The 17725-nt window shown below is 38.0% G+C and overlaps 1 protein-coding gene across 1 annotated transcript; it reads left to right on the top strand.

Moving 5' to 3' along the window:
* The first annotated feature begins 2238 nt into the window (after window positions 1-2238).
* LOC137252205 (uncharacterized) lies at window positions 2239-17074 on the top strand. The gene is made up of 4 exons (XM_067787599.1): window positions 2239-2567; window positions 5169-5279; window positions 16148-16564; window positions 16639-17074. The coding sequence occupies exons 1-4, from the start codon at window positions 2388-2390 to the stop codon at window positions 16795-16797; spliced, it is 867 nt and encodes a 288-aa protein (XP_067643700.1). The 5' UTR covers window positions 2239-2387; the 3' UTR covers window positions 16798-17074.
* Window positions 17075-17725: the final 651 nt, after the last annotated feature.

Below are 17725 nucleotides of genomic sequence, written 5' to 3'. Positions count from 1 at the left end.
GTTTTTTCCTTCCAAAGAGGTGGAGTAAAGTGCTACATCTTTGGATGGCAGCAATCGATGCTGGAGAACATAATCCGGCAAGCAGAAATATTCCCGATACGTTTGGAATGTCACTCCTAACTAGAAACTGTGGCTTGAAGACAAAGCTTTTGAAGCGGATATACAAAGCTGTTATAGGATCTTGTGCAACAGGATGAGTCATTGAGCACTGGGCATCTGGGTGCTGTGAAGAAAAGCGATATGGGTACAGTAATATCATGACTGGAACTCCTTTGGGCTTCTTTTTTACTTTGAAATTTTGAAAATAATTTTCATGTCAGTTTCCACTAGGGAAGAGTCTGAAGAGGCGTCTCATTAGTTTTCCTTGATCAGATAATATATTTCGATTGAAGGAACTGACTTCGACTGATCAGTTGCAGAAATTAAGACTTTCAAATAACTGTCATATGACGGAACTCTAGTTTATTGCATGAATTGCGGTCTAGATGACAGCGAGTGTAAAGCTGTAGCTAATAATCAAATTGTTTTTGTTGCTGTCTGTTGTTCGCGTTATCACTTAACAGTGCTATAACGACGCCACAATGCATTCTATGTAAATCCGGTCTATAAAAATATGAAAGGGTTCCATTAAGAATATCTGGGGATGTCCCACTCTCCTTCTCCCTCCCACTCCCTTTTTCGTTTTCGGTTTCCTTTCCCACCCCGACTCCCTCTCTCCCCCTCCGTCTCCTCAGCCCTCGGCCCCTCTCCCTTTTTCTTTTCCCTTCCATTTTACTTTCTCTTTCCCCCGGTCTGGTGAACGTTTTGTTATATTTTTTTTTTTTGTTTTGCGATTTATTAATGATATCTGTACCACTATAAAATATTCCAAAATCTTAATGTATGCTGATGATGTAAAACTTTTTAGGTCTTATGCGTCTATCGAAGAACGTCCCTTGCTTCAAACAGATTTAAACTGCCTAGTTACTTGGTGCCACGTAAATTCAATGCCGCTGAACCTCAATAAATGCAAATACATGTGCCTATCGCGAAGATCTTTGCCAGCAGCCTCTTACGTAATTAATAATTTTTGTCTTCTATCAGTAAACTATTTTGTGCACTTGGGAGTAACGATAGATGCTAAACTTAGTTTCCAGCTTCATATTAATGCTCCTGTCAATAAGGCTAGAGGTGTTCTATCATTCGTGAAACGATGGTCTAAAGAATTTAGTGACCTTTATTTAACTAAAGCGCTTTTCATCACTTTATTTAGACCGATACTAGAATACGGATAAATAGTTTAGAATCCACAATATCAAGTTCATGCAGATAGACTTGAATCAATACAAAAGCAATTTCTGCTTTTCTCTTTAAGGAATTTTCAGTGGGACTCTGCGTATAATCTTCCAACTTATACTAGTCGGTTAAAGCTTATCAATCTTCCAACTCTTGCAAGTCGTAGAGAAATGCTAGGCGTTATATATATGGCTAAACTCCTGAATGGACTGATTTCTAGTCCAATTCTTTTGAACGAAGTAAATTTTAACGTCCCATCACGGGTTTCAAGACATTACAAACCTCTTCTTCTGAGGCAGTGTAGAACTAATTTCGAATTAAATGAACCTTTTCGGTGTTTGTGTCATGATTTTAACACTCATTCTAATTCATTTGATATAACGGATTGACTTTTTACCATAAAGAAAACTGTCTTATCCTATCTTAACTCTTAACAAAAAAAAAAAATCAAATAAATTAAAAATGTTCACTTATTTAACAATGTAGTATGTATATGTATAATTTCTAACTGTTATGTAATTTCTAACTGTTATGTATAGTACTCAGCTGATGATTTTTATTCTGTAGCTGAGCAGTCTTAGATCTCGACGCTTAACAAACCTCCGCCTATCAACAACTCGGCAATAACAAATCCGTGCGTCATTCGAATGCGCCCCTCGCGCCGGTCGGGCGGGCTTTGGAGGGTATTAATCCGTTGGGTATTATTATTATTATTATACCCTCTAATGCCTGTATGTATATTAACTATATAAAAGCGAATTCTGCATTTAAATTGGTACGGGCTTTCCAGATGCGAGAGCATGATGTTTATGGAATAACAGTAGCAGCCCCGCCCTCTTTATTAATGTCAATAGATAGTAGTAGTAAGTAATATCAAAAAGAACATACAAACATACGTACGGACAAAGTTACACAAATTTTAAACACTACTGGTGACTTAGCGCTCCTGATCTGTTTAAATGATGATTCCGCCCGCTACAGTATGAGATTGTATTGTGAGCTTTAACGAAGTTGTTTGCGCTATTACGATTACGAATTACGATTATCAAAAATTGCTTTTATTAAGTGTTGCAACAGATTTTTTTACAAATCGATAAATAAAAGTATTTGAAATGAAATTGAAATTGTTTATTACATATCTTGTGTTTCAACATTTTGGTGTTTTTTTTTGTTTTGCCATAAATCAATATCAAATTTACGATGCAATATCAACAAGCACGGATCGAAATGTTTACACAAATTCATTGTTATGCATGGATATTAAACCCCAACATTCTGTGGATATAGGTCAAGTGCGTATAGTTTTGTTCAAAATTTAGTTATGAATTTTTTAGGCTGTCCAACTAAATTTATATTGCTAAGCCTAAATACTTGAGGAGCTCCGCAAGTTATGAAATACTCTCCAAAAATAGTTTTCAACAGGTACAATTGCAATGTTTTCCTTTTAACACCGAGGTCTGTAAAAGTGGCTCCAAACGACCTATAATATTCTTCGATACTTTGTCACGTAACACCTCAGGCTTTTTTGCTTGGCAAGAAACATTTTGCTATGGAAAAGGTACTTACAAAGTAGTCATCTCATGATTACTCCCCTCGGCCCTCCTCCTGCGCACTGAGAACAATCCTTGACTTTACTATGAGCCTGAGCAGTGGGAGCACATTTTTCACTCACTACTGTTGCGGACACAATCAGTTCCTAATGAGCCAGAAAAGAAAAACTGTTGGTCTGGAGGAAGAGTATCGCTCTACCTATAAAGCCGCTCTGAGTACGGCACTAGCAAGCCCCGAGGAAAGAAGGGATTCGCCATATTAGAAGAAAGAAATGGTGGATGGAAAGATGTGAGTACTAGGAGCTTATGCCGGGGGATATGAATAATGCCCACAATTAGCGGCAGAGCCTTGGTCAGTGGTGAGACAAATCAGTGGTTATAAGACACCGTCCTCTGAAGTATTCCTCCACGGGTGTGTTGTATGGTAGTACTGACTGTAGAATGGCAAAGGCAACCTCCATGCCGAATTTCAACACGATATCTTCAACGGCTTAGGATTTCTGGCTTGGAAAACTTTCAAATTTTCTTCTTCTAAATGTAGGCGGTTTCGGTCCCACTTTCTTAACCTTTTCCAAATTTTTATTTCCTGTCATAAAATCAACCTACGTTTCAAGTCACTTTATCGGTCTTTGGCAAATAATTATCGCTCGTTTCCATTTTTAAAAATTCATAAATCGAAAAAATTCGTGCTGTTATCGATTTCGCCAATTTTCGATAATCATCTATTCTGGGTCCAAGGTATCGTGGTAACGGACGGACGGATATGACTTAATCAAAATATTTTCCCGATGCTCACAATTTTGAAGTCAATATCAATCTCGATTCCTTTAAGTCAGTGGCTTTCAAACTGTTGGTTGCAACCTTTTGTTGGGTGGATCTTTCTCGAGGGTCACAAAGTAAAAATTAACTTGTACCAAAGTGTGAAAAAATTACCTCATAAAGATAAGAGGTTGAAAATTTAATGAGAACATTGCATGCTTTTTTGATGAGTTAGGGTACTCTAGTTAGGTCGAAATAGGTACCCTACTCAAGTTAAAGCGAACGCGACAGAAAGAAAAAAAGCAGAGGCAGAAAGACGTGAGTGCGACGAGCACAGGTGCTAGCCATCAGGAGTAACGCCCACACATTTTACGAAAAAGCGAAGACGGCGACCTGGTAACCGATGTACAGAGAATGCTTAGATTATGGTGAAAACACTTCTCTGTACTCCAAAATAGAAAGAGCGATGAAACACCCAGGGCGGATTATGAACTCGAGCTCACAATCGATAATGATGGAATAAGTGTTCCCCCAAACGACTTTATAATGGATTGCCTACGAAGGTATTCATCTATTATCTCTATGCAAAATATGTTCGAACGAGTGCATGTCCGGCAATTGGATTCTATGTGCTCTTTGCCCAATTTACAAGGAGGAAGATCATGCAAACTGCTCCAACTATAGAGGAATCAGCTTTCTTAGTATCGCATATAAGATCCTGTCAAGCTTATTATGCGAAATATCGAAGTAAATCGGCTGGGTGGACTTTATCAGTGCGGCTTCAGACCTTGCAATTCTACCATCGATCAGATTTTCACTAAATCTTGAAAAGAACCCGTTAAAAAAAGATGGACATACCATCGCCTCTTCGTCGAAAGTCGCATTCGAGAGCACGAAAGGGAGCTGCCTATATGCCGCTACTCCTGAACTCCCCGAAAAACTTTTACGGTCGTGCAAAATGAACTAAACAAGGTTTCAGACAGGGTGACCTGTGTAGCCTGGGCGATTTCTGTAATTTGATGCTGGAAAAAATTATACTAGCTGCAGAATGCTGTAAGTTCTGCTTACTCCAAACTTGAAAAAGAAGCAGAAGAAATGGATTTGATGATTTGAATGAGGACAAAACGAAGTTCGTGCTGTCATCAAGCTAAGAGTCAGCGCATTTGCGTTTTTGCAACTACGTCACTGCTGGCGGCCATAATTTCGAAATAGCAAAGGACTTTACATTAACATAATCAATTCCAAGACGAGTAATTTTCAATAGAAAAAATATCGTCAGTATGGAAAGGTTGATATTCATGGTGGGCCGCGAGTTCGAAAAGTTTGAAAGTCACTGATTGATGCCAGTACCGGCATCCAATAAAAGTTATAATACCCTTGTAAAAAATCTTCGATTCGATCTATCATCTCTTAAAAAACTTTAACTTCCGCATTCACACCCACATTCCTAACAACCCTAATACAAAACAAAGGGCGTGTAGCAAATATTCACATTAAAAGGCAGGAAAGGAACTAAAAACTATAATTTTCAAAGAAACTCCATGTAATTAAGGAAACCATAAATATTTCTTGTTTGGTTGGCAGATAACTGGTTTATGGTATGGTAACGAGATCATTGTTCACTCACAGGATATACCAGGTGTATACCAGTATGATAGCTGCGTAATTGTGCATCTCAATGACATAACAGATCAAGTGAGTACATTTATTTTATTTTATTTTATTTATTTCGTATACAATTCTTTAATAAGATTTAGACAAGCTAGAGTAGAGTAAGTTAATTATAAACAAGTAAGGAAGACCAAGTTCGGGTGTAACCGAACATTACATACTCAGTTGAGAGACAAAATAAGGGAAAATCACCATGAAGGAAAATGATCCTAGGGTAACCTTGGAATGTGTTTGTATGACATGTGTATCAAATGGAAGGTATTAAAGAGTATTTTAAGAGGGAGTGGGCCATAGTTCTATAGGTGGACGCCATTTAGGGATATCGCCATAAAGGTGGACCAGGGCTGACACTAGAATTTGTTTGTACGATATGGGTATCAAATGAAAGGTGCGAATGAGTATTTTAAAAGGGAGTGGACCTCAGTTCTATAAGTGGACGCCTTTTCGGGATATTGTTGTAAAGGTGGACCAGGGTTGACTCTAGAATGCGTTTGTACAATATGGGCATCAAACGAAAGGTGATAATGAGTATTTTAAAAGGGAGTGGACCTTAGTTCTATAGGTGGACGCCTTTTCGAGATATCGCCATAAAGGTGGACCAGGGGTGACTCTATAATGTGTTTGTACGATATGGGTATCAAATTAAAGGTTAATGAGGGTTTTAAAAAGAAGTGGTGGTAGTTGTATATGTGAAGGCGTTTTCGAGATATCGACCAAAATGTGGACCAGGGTGACCCAGAACATCATAACATATATGTAATACCACGAACAGTATTCCTGCCATGATTCCAAGGGCTTTTGATTTCGCCCTGCAGAACTTTTTCATTTTCTTCTAATTAATATGGTAGGTGTCACACCCATTTTAAAAAGTTTTTTTCTAAAGTTATATTTTGCGTCAATAAACCAATCCACTTACCATGTTTCATCCCTTTTTTCATATTTGGTATAGAATTATGGCATTTTTTTAATTTTTCTTAATTTTCGAAATCGAAAAAGTGGCGTGGTCATAGTCGGATTTCGGCCATTTTTTACACCAATACAAAGTGAGTTCAGATAAGTACGTGAACTGAGTTTAGTAAAGATATATCGATTTTAATAATTTTTTTAACTTGTATCGTGTTAACGGCCGAGCGGAACGACAGACGGTCGACTGTGTATAAAAACTGGTCGTGGCTTCAACCGATTCCGCCCTTTTTCACAGAAAACAGTTATCGTCCTGGTATCTAAGCCCCTACCAAATTTCACAAGGATTGGTAAATTTTTGTTCGACTTATGGCATTAAAAGTATCCTAGACAAATTAAATGAAAAAGGGCGGAGCCACGCCCATTTTAAAATTTTCTTTTATTTTTGTATTTTTTTGCACCATTATCATTACTGGAGTTGAATGTTGACATAATTTACTTATATACTGTAAAGATATTAAATTTTTTGTTAAAATTTGACTTAAAAAAAATTTTTTTTTAAGTGGGCGTGGTCGTTCTCCGCTTTTACTAATTTTTATTAAGCATACATATAGTAATAGGAATAACATTCCTGCCAAATTTCATCATGATATCGTCAACGACTGCCAAATTACAGCTTGCAAAACTTTTAAATTACCTTCTTTCAAAAGTGGTCGGTGCCACGCCCATTGTCCAAAATTTTACTAATTTTCTATTCTGGGTCATAAGTTCAATTCACCTACCAAGGTGCATCGCTTTATCCGTCTTTGGTAATGAATTATCGCACTTTTTGTGTTTTTCGAATTTTTCGATATCTAAAAAGTGGGCGTGGTAATAGTCCGATTCCGTTCATTTTAAATAGCGAACTGAGATGAGTTCCCAGGAACCTACGTACCAAATTTCATCAAGATACCTCAAAATTTACTCAAGTTATCGTGTTAACGGACGTACGGACGGACATGTCTCAATCAAATTTTTTTTCGATACTGATGATTTTGATATATGGAAGTCTATATCTATCTCAATTCCTTTATACCTGTACAACCAACCGTTATCCAATCAAAGTTATTATACTCTGTGAGCTCTACTCAACTAGTATAAAAATCCGGATTATGTTTTTGATGCTCACTTTACTTATGAACATAATAAAATAAAAGCGAGCTTTATTATCATTAACGTTGACGTCTGACTATACTATTAGGAATACAATCGATTGCGCTTATTAGAAGTTAGCCAGATGCGTATCTTCTATTGCTGAGTCATTTGACCTTGTAAAGGAATAATGAGAAATCTTTATACGCATCGAGGTAGCGCATGTGAATGATAGGTACATAGGTGTTTTTCTTGGTAATACCTTCTATCAAATGCATTATTTGAATTACAATTATGGAACAGGAGATTGTCAATGTCAGGGATATGCAATTAGCTCATATTTGCTCTTAAATAAAAAAAAAAAAAGAATAAATGTAAGGCGCGATAACCTCCGAAGAGATCTAAGGCCGAGCTTCTCTTCCAATTTGCGTCGTGCTCCTCTTGATTTTCCCTACAAATTGGCCGGATGGGACCTACTTGTTTTATGCCGACTCCGAACGGCATCTCCAAGGCAAATGAGTTTTCACTGATGAGAGCTTTTCATGGCAGAAATACACCCGGAGCGCTTGCCAAACACTGCCGAGGGGCGACCCCGCTTAGAAAAATTGTCTTTTAATTGAAAACCTTATTTCTAAAATTTTAATGTTGCTTTGCCCGGGTTGTGAACCCAGGGCATACAGTGTGGTAGGCGTAGCACGCTACCATCACACCACGGTGGCCGCCAGTTATTCGTTCTTAGATAAGAGCATTATTGAGGTAGTCTCCTCAACGCAAACAAAGGAGTCAATACAAACGTCTTAGATACGGATCGGTCCCTGACTCGCAGAATGTCGAAATAAATGCCGACAGAAACGTATAAGTGTGGAGCTTGGTGAAAGGCACCCGCAAATTTTACCAGAAAATTCAGGTACAGACGAAAGGTTTCCAGCCCGGGGCGAATTTAGATGTCCATACAGCGATAAGATTTTGGAAGGAAAACTTCTATGCCTTCTTTAATGGAGGGTAACTATAAAGCATCCAGATAAGTTCCTAAAGATAAGCCCACAACCAAAGACGATTGAGTGAATGTTCCCTCGACAGACAATGACGACGTATTAACAGCAATATTCGAATTAAAAAACAATAACATGTAGGGGTTGATACTTGCATAGCCATTAAAATACGGCGAAGAAGAGTTGCATCCGCTTTTATATAGGACATGGTTAGGCGATTTGAGGTATTTTTCTTCTTCTGCTTCCATAGATGGGTGTCCAAGAAGTTTCTATATACTATGTTCATCTCTGCGTAAGCTCATACTGCACATTATTAAACCTTCTCCATTTGCATCACCAGCAGGAACACAATGGGGGAGAACTTTAGTAAAGACTTATAGCTCAACAATTGGCCCGAAAAAAAGTCTTAGCCCAACGCTTGTTTTGCTAACTCGTGGTCTGTTCAGATACTGAAAGCGATGGCCCAACGGAATCTTGAAATCAACATGGCGACCATGTTCAGTTCACAAGTGCCTGCGCAGGACGAGATTACAGCCAATTAGGTCAATCAACCTAATAGCCCTCGACTTTACGGTGGCTGAGTTAATCGCTAGCCATTTAAAGCCGTTTTGACGCCATGTAACTCGTCTAAAAACCTACGGAATGTTACGGTCAATGTATTACAACCAGCCAGAGTTATTGATAAAATTAAGAATATTCGGGATTGCTATCACAGATAAACCTCTGAGGTCTTCTAGAAACGGGGTTCCAAGGAACCTTAGTCGGTCATTTACACATAAAGTGTTCTATTGTCTCCCTGCCATTTGGATCTTTGCAGCTTCTGCAGTAGTCATTATACGGAATGCCATCTTTTCTGCATGCGTACCTAATGCCAAATTTTTGGTGCAGACTGCTATCAGTTTGCGTGTGTTGGCCCTGGATTTATTCAGAAGACTTCTCGTCCTCTTTCCATCATATTTTGGCCAAATGGATTTTGATATTGCAGAGGTGGTGATGTTATTCCACTTTGTTTGTGCTTTCTTCAAGTAGAAGCTTTGGATATTCCCCTTGGCTACTGCTAAAGGTATGCCTACTTCGACCCTGGTTACTTTCTCATTCATCTCCGAGGAGCCCCTACGTGCCAGTTCGTCGGCCTTCTCGTTATCCTCTATCTCCCTATGACCCGGGACCCAGATAACGCATAGTTCTAGATTGGTGGATAACTGGGATATGAGTCGCTTACAAGCCCACACTAATTTTGAGTTAGTGTGTGGAGAGGAAAGCGCTTTTATCGCTGCTTGGCTATCCGACAGGATGCAAACTTTACCAGCTACATTCAAACCCTCCGGTGATTTGCAGGCTTGCCAAATCGCGAGGATTTCTGCTTGAAACACGCTGCAGTGCGATGGGAGTCTGAATGATGCAGACAAATATAGGGAATCAGAGTAGACTCGGCCCCCACTCCCGATTCCATCTTGGAGTCGTCGACCCATATATCCGGGTTTCTCTTCCACTCGTTCCTGCTTGGAATGGCGGTATTACAACCGTACTCAAACTTCAGTTTGCGAGGGTAGTAATCTGTCTCGGTACTACATGTACTATCCGGAAGTTTCTTTAGGATACTACCCTTGCTGAGTATCCTTCCAACACCCAGACTCCCTGAGTCTCAGTGCGGTTTGTGACGATGTACAAAGTATATGCAAGTCGATCGGAAGCAGGTACCAAATGGGGTTTAAAGCAGCTGTGGGGAAAGTGCGTCCGGCCCCTATGACACCCACACACGCAGTGCGCTGGACTTTTTGCAGGCTGGTGAGATTGTAGCTCTTACTAAGAGCTTCCCACCAGACTATGGAACCATAGGTAAGCACCGGTTGCACCACCGCCTTGTACATCCAAAGTACCATGCTTGGCTTGAGTCCCCATTTCTTACCAAACATTGATTTGCAGGCATAAAATGCGATGCAGGCCTTCCGTATCCGCTCTTCGATGCATACTTTCCAATTCAACTTGCAGTCAATTGTTAGTCCCAGATACTTGGTACTCGGTAACAGGGTTAGTTGCTGGCCATTTAAGAATGGTAGTCTGAAGGCAGGTGGCTTGTACTTCCTCGTGAAGAGAAGCAGGTCCGTCTTGTCGGGATTTAGCCTAAGGCCACATTCCTGTGCCCACCTGCTGAGGTTAGCCAAGGCCCTTTCCATGATTTCGCTCATTACGGAGGGGAAAAGACCAGAGACCAAGATCGCCACGTCGTCGGCATACGCCACGATCTTAATCCCCCCTGCGTTAGGTTTTCCTAGGATTTCAATTATGGTTATCAACCAAAGCGGAGGTGAAAGCACCACCCCACTGTGGTGTGCCTCTGCATACCTGCTTGCCAACAGTAGCTCCGCCTAGCTCTGCTGTTATTTCGCGGTTGCGAAGCAGGGTTGAAATCCAAAGCCGTAGTGGCTCTTCAACCCCTGCCCTACCGAGGGCAGCCTCAATCGCTTCGGCTCTTACATTGTTCAACGCCCTTCCACATCAACAAACGCAGCCAGATTGAACTGCTTGTGATGAAGGCACTTTTCCACTGTTCGAATTACCTTATGTAGCGCGGTTTCTGTGGATTTCCCTCTCAGGTACGCGTGCTGTGCCGTGAAAAGTGGAGCCTCGCCTAGAAGCTCCCGTATATGTATATCTAGTAGCCTTTCGAACGTTTTCAGAACAAAGGACGTGAGACTTATTGGCCGAAAGTCTTTGGCTACTTCATGCCCCCTTCTGCTGGCCTTAGGGATGAAAACCACCCTTGTTTTCGTCCACGAGATCGGAATGTGGTTGAGACGAATGCATGCCTCGAAGATCTCCTTTAGTTCCTTAACCAAAGGTTTCTGAGTCTTCTGCAGCATAATAGGTAGAATACCATCCACGCCTGGTGATTTATATGGAGAGAAGCTATCTATTGCCCAGGCAATTTTCTTCTCCAGTAAAAGGTTCTCTATGATGCCAACAGGTACTTCCTTATGTGCCGTCTCTATATCGCGTACTCCCTTACATTTTTTTTTACAAAATAGTACTTTTTGTTGCTCTGGTTCAAAAAGAGGGGTATGTCCTCAAACTACATATTGAACAACTTTGCTCAAGTTACTATTGCGCCGGCTGAGTGGAAGATAACTATATCTGGGTTATCTTTTCAAAAACGTCGGATCTCAGAATTTTTGTTTAAAAACGGTTACCTGAGATTTTTGTTGAAGGCTGCCTATCTCACAATTTCTATTCCTGCAAAAATTGTTACACAATATTAAAATAACACGCTGCTTTGCTTAGTTTTTCGTTATACTATGTACAAACACACACCAAATTGGCAATTTATACCATTTGGACAATTTATTACGCAATTTGTCATATAATAAATTGTAATAATAAATTGCCAATTTAAAAAAATTGCGTAATAAATTGTTTCAAAATGCAAATGCAACCTTGTAAAGTGCGTTTATTGAGTAGATTTAAACGTCAGTTTACGCATGGCTCAACTATATGGCTGGCTCATCTCATCAGCTGATTTTATTTTTTTCATTTCACTGGAGTAGGGATTGTCAAAAGAAGATGGCAAATATCAAAATGAATCCAAATCATTGAACACATTTTCTTACAACACACAAAAATTTCAAAGTTTTGTGTTTTCATTCCATTCCATTCGCCTAATACCAACACGCACATTTTGACAGTCTGAACAAAGGTATGTTGTTGCTGTAGAGATTAGCCAATCAGCTATCAAATTACTATTGTGTAAGCTAAATTGAGTTGTATGAACACCACTAAATTTAAATCGAATTTGCCTCAATTAATTTTCCTGTTTTAACATAGTATTAGTATTTATTACAATTAAGGTAACAAAAACTCATAGGTATACATGTAGCCATGCATTTAAAATAAAAATAAAACTTGAAAATAACGCCCCAGTAAGAAAGTTTTAAAATAAAATATTTGGCGATATTGAACCAAGTGAATAAATAAAACAATCAAATTGTTTTCCCTAGCTTTTACTTAAATTTTAAAGCTTTTTCCATACAAAAATTATGTCGGATTTCCGATAACTTATGTAAAATCGTTTGCTAATTTTTTTATTCACATGTCCCATTAATTGTATATTCATACTTATCTAGAAAAAATTTTATTTTAATTTAATATTAAATTAAGACGTCTTGACTTTTTAGCGGCGAAGTCATTTATCAGCTCGTCTGTTTCAATTTGAAACCGACGATGTGTACTCATTATGGCTAAGCCATTTAGTCTTACCTCTCCAGTGGAATTTCTCAAAAAAGTTTTCAACCTCTTCAGTGTTGAAAAAGATCTTTCCGATGTGCATGTAGTGACGGGAATTGTAGCAAATACTTTCAGCAAAGAATATATTGCTGGACAAAATTTTTTATTGCACTCGTCTAAAGCTTCAATAGCAGATGATGGACGTGTACAACTTTCTTCTTGACTCCATTTTGCTTTCCATAAAGTGAACTCAGAAGCAATTGCTGCGGTGTCAATTATATCTTTATATATTTCAAGTTCTTCTGCGTCAGACTCGCTGAAGTTTACTTCTTTTAAACAACAAATCGATGGAACAAAGAAAGAAAATTTCTAAATAATTGATTTATGTTGAACAAGTTTGTCATTCAATTGTACAGAAATATCGTCTAAAAAAGGAATAGCAATAGTCACCCTAAAATATGCTTCAGGATCTCTTGTACTAATTCCCGTTCGCTCTAGTTGGATATAGGCGATACGTGGAAGCTTTACCTCCTCATTAATGGACGTTAAAAGCTGGCGTACTTCTCGATATGCTCAATTGCTTTTGGTAAATCCAATGAAACTGATTGCAAAGTCTTACATAATGGCAGAGTCAACGAGAACACCGTTGATGCCATAAATAAGCTCACAACAAATTCGCAGCTTGTTACAGATTTCAAAAACGAACTGGCCTTAGATGAATCATCAGTATCTGGGTCCAGAAGTAACTCTTCAAGAGCCATAACTATTGCAGGAAGCATTTCTTTAAACCTGAGTAAGCTATCATGATTTTCCACCCAACGAGTTGCGCAGAACGAAGTTAGCTTATTAGATTTAGCTTGCGGAAATATTGTTTTGATTATTTCAGTTAAATTTAGTGATCTTTTAGCAGAATTTTTGGAAAAGGACATAACTGTCTTGAAAATACCTAAGCAATGTCAATGTAATGCACCTCACAAGCATGTCCCAATGCCAGGTTTAAGGAGTGAGAGCAACAATGTACATATAATGCTGCAGGAAAACGTTTTCTTATAATTGCTTGTACTCCATTGAAACTCCCCTTCATTGCTGCTGCGCCGTCATAACCCTGCCCTATCATATATTTTTCGTATATACCTACTACCCTTATGGTTTTTAAGATAACTTCTGCAATATGATGGCCCGTAGTATTTTGTAAAGCTACAAATTGTAAAAAGTCCTCACGCATAATGTATTTTTCAGAATCGCCAACGTCAATATAACGAACACAGAGAGACATTTGTTCAATTTGTCCAATATCTGTTGTCTCATCTACTAAAATCGAGAAAGATTTTGCCATATTTATCCTTTCCATTATTTTACGCTGAATTATTTGTCCGCAAGTTGCGATTATTTCATTCTGAATGGTCGGGCTTAAACAGTTCGCATTTTTAGCAGCATTTTTAAAATGATGTTTCGCAATTTTATCGCCACAAGCTATTCTCATACGTAAATTACCATCATTGTGCTCCTGCTCTTTAGCAAGCATTCCACAGTCATCCGTTCCCCTTAAAGCTAGTTCTTGCCGACCACATAACTTGATCACCTCAATAATTGGAACAAGCTTACTTCTGTTCGATTTTATTTTCTCCATACGTGTTATATCAATATGCGATCGTATATCAGGTACCGCCCTTGTCCAAACTTTTATAAAACTATTAGCATAAATAATGCTAGAAGCGTGATATTGGCACTTTCAGTTTTCAAAGTTTTCAATGGCATCTTTCCATTTTTGGAATGGTTTAGTCACAAATGAGTTCAACTGTTGGTGTTTCCCTTTTCCAGCATATTCATGGGGGAAAAGAGCACAATATTTGCACAATGCACCTGCTCCTTTGGCTTGCGTATAAACAAGCCATTCATATCTATAGAATTGTCACAACTCTATAAACATAAAATAGCATTAATTGCAGATAATACCTTCTCAACCAATGATGTTGAAATTTTATATTCCTTTTTCCCACTCCCGAAAATGTACAAGATTCTTCAGGTATCCACGGCGAAGTAAGAAGGTCATATTTTTTGCTATCTTCTACTGCTATTCCTAAATAGCCACCAATGTCCATGATGTTCATATCTGAATGCCATACAGTTTCTGAACTACTAGCTACTTGACTTGATGTCTTGAGGACTTCCTGCTGTCCAGGAGTACTTTCGTTTTCAACTTTTTTGCTTTTAAAACCATAATCGAGCAGCGATTTTCGTTTTACACTCATTTTAGACTCAGAATTCAATTCACTTTATTATTTTTTTGTAAAGCAAATGTAAACAAAAATCAGCTGACCATCAGGATTCACTTGCTGCTATCATGCATGGTTGTAATGAAAAGTTTGTACGTTCAATTAAAGGTATAAACACAATGACTTTTCGTTGAGTGGCCATTTGAAAGAAAAGAAGCAAAGAGAATAAGAAAATGAAAAAAACTACACAGATGGACTAATAAACGACTTTAGTAACTACTTGATTTTAAACCAAGGCTTGGAAAAATATTTGTATATGAATTTTAAAGAACAAAAAACTTTATCGCAATATTTTAACGAAAAATAAAATGCGGATACATTTTGTGTGTTTGCCCGGCGGCGACGATAGCATTAAATCTACCGTCACGAAATGCCGTGGGACAAGGTTTTCTATAGCATTTTTTGAAGGTGCCAAAAAGAAGCCTCATACAAACTTTCAAATAAAAGTAGCGTCAAATTTGGCTGGCAGAGCAAAAATAAAACAATTTCTTGAGCGTTTTCTTTTGTTCTGCGTACCCCAACATTAACTTTTAATTTTTATTTTAGGTGTGGTCAATGGTAAAACATATTAACACAATATGCATTTGGTTGTCTTTGATTGGAAGACATTTAAACTATGGTTTTCAACATGGTAGAAATAAAAATTAGCATACTTGTTTCAACATTTCGGGGGGAGGCTTCAAACCCCCGTAACCCGCCCCCCCTGGCTACGGCCTTGGTAAGAAGGGTACCGCTTATTCCGCTTAGCACCATTTGCTATCCAAGTCTTATCGGGTAAGAAGTATCTAGTGCTGTTCATCAGGTCAGAGAATCGGTTTGACCACCACATCATACAGCTTTAGTGAGACCTCTCAAATTTTATCAGTGACTCCTCGACAGCAGTATAAGGCGACGGTAGTCTTCCTTGTCCTGCCACCTACAATAAGCTCCATTACAGCTTTATTTTTAGATTAATCACAAGGTAGTTAACCGACTCAGACACCACCAACGGCACTGCCCGTTACTTATATCAGAGACCGACAGTTTAAGGAAATTTTGAAAGATCAAAATATCAACCATTTACTTAGAAAATCAAGGCTTTAATGTTTATTAGACCGTTAATTTTCATACGCCACGAGTTTATACTGGTTTAATTTCGAACGGCAATACGACACCTGAATGGTGCCAGTTGTAGGTTAGGTGTCACGCACCTTTTATATATCGAAATTACAAAATTGAATTTCATATAGATTTCGGATTTTCTATTATAGGCGGAAAATATATTAACTTTTATATATTTAGTTAACAGTGTTTCTAATTTTTTGGCCTGCAACTGTATTAACCACATAAGATATAAGTTAGTACACTTTGCACGTAATTTTTATTTCAGATGCAAAATCATTATAATAATCGTCAGAATTTGCAACAATTTAATCAAGAACGAACACGGAATAACCAACCACAACAACAACACCAACTACAACTACAACAACACAACCAACAACAAACACAAAACACCTACAAAGATTATATGCCCGTACGATATTTGCGTTTAATTTGGAGTGAAGGTGACAATAATTTAGAATATACATTTAACTACACTGAAAGAAATCCTGGTTTATGGATTAATATGGGTGAACAACGTGGTTCGTTGGTAGCGCTCAACTCATATAGACAATTCACTGGCACAGTGCAAGTGGTGAAAGCTGTTAATGATCATTTAGTATTAACATTTTGTGGTAATGATATGCGTGGCTCGATCTATACGCTGGTACTAAGTCGAACGGAGAAGGGGCTGAGCTTAGAGGTTTGTGTGATTAATTTGGATTGATTTTCCGATAGGAATTTTTGTGTGTTTAATAAAATTTTTTCTTTCGATAGGAACTACGAAGTATACGCGGTTTGTTATCCAGACGTGGTTTGTATACCGAAACAATTCGAAAGGTGTGCAGTTCGGCTGCTGCGTGTGTTGGCGTTAAGAGTATTTTCTTGCTGCCTTTTGTGGGACTTTTAGCTACTTTTGCAAAATTTTATTTTTAAGTCATCTGCTGATACATTTCAAATGTTTTGCTAATTTTGAGATTGCGACTAATTTAATACTCATATGTTTATATTTTAATTTTGTACTTTTTTGTACAAATTACTGACTTGAATATTATACAAAAAATCAGGCTTGGAAGCTGTTTTTGACTTTACATTGCAATAATGATTTATACAAACATACTTACTAGCATCTGTACATATATATTTTTGACAGTAATCATAAGTATATTTGAAATTGTATCCAATTAAATTCAATTAAATTAGTCATCATGAACTCCAGCGTTAGTTTGTGACACGATGGGAATGCTCGATATGGGTAATAATATGAAATAATGTTTTTTTTTTTAATTTTTGTGAATTGAATGTCTGTAAATTGCTCGGCTATAACTCCGAACCGACAACACGAAATACCGTTAAATTGCTTATAGCTACTTAATTCTATCCGATGATCGTTATAGGCATGTGTTTTTTTATCACCGAATAAGGTCTGTCCCAGAACCTATTCCCAAAAATCGTATTTATTAAACCATTTTTTTTAAATACGGCACATACATACGTAGGTTCTTGCCTGGGCTAGGTAAGGCTGAACTGGCCTATCAACGAAGACTTCACACATACAAGGTGTCCCTCTAATGTTACAAGAATTTTTTTTGGCAAATAGTAAAAGTTTTATAGGATCTAGCTTAATTGCTGCTTCTAGATTTGGCAACTCTACCATCCGTAGTATATGGAGTCAAGGTTTTTATTAAGCAAAACTTTTTTATTGAAAGTAGACCAGGGACTAACTTATTCCAAAAAATTTCCTTTATTGAGCGATTTGCTAGAAATTTTGTGCATTGGTAGCTTTTTGCAAAAACTGTTTCCACTAGGTGTAACAAGGCACTATGTGGTACCTGACCCAGTTAAAATTTAGAAAAACTATCAT

Source organism: Eurosta solidaginis, chromosome 5 (assembly GCF_040869045.1).
Source record: "Eurosta solidaginis isolate ZX-2024a chromosome 5, ASM4086904v1, whole genome shotgun sequence".
NCBI lineage: Eukaryota > Metazoa > Arthropoda > Insecta > Diptera > Tephritidae > Eurosta > Eurosta solidaginis.
The sequence above is the reverse complement of the archived record's forward strand: the minus strand, read 5'-3'. Positions and strand labels throughout refer to the sequence as shown.

Excerpts from the sequence above, each read along its gene's own strand:
- LOC137252205 (XM_067787599.1), top strand. The coding sequence starts at position 2,388 with ATGAAATTGAAATTGTTTATTACATATCTTGTGTTTCAACATTTTGGT. Across the intron at positions 2,568-5,168 it reads ATTCTGTGGATATAGGTCAA|ATAACTGGTTTATGGTATGG; the intron begins GTGCGTATAGTT and ends TTTGGTTGGCAG. Across the intron at positions 16,565-16,638 it reads AGAAGGGGCTGAGCTTAGAG|GAACTACGAAGTATACGCGG; the intron begins GTTTGTGTGATT and ends TTCTTTCGATAG.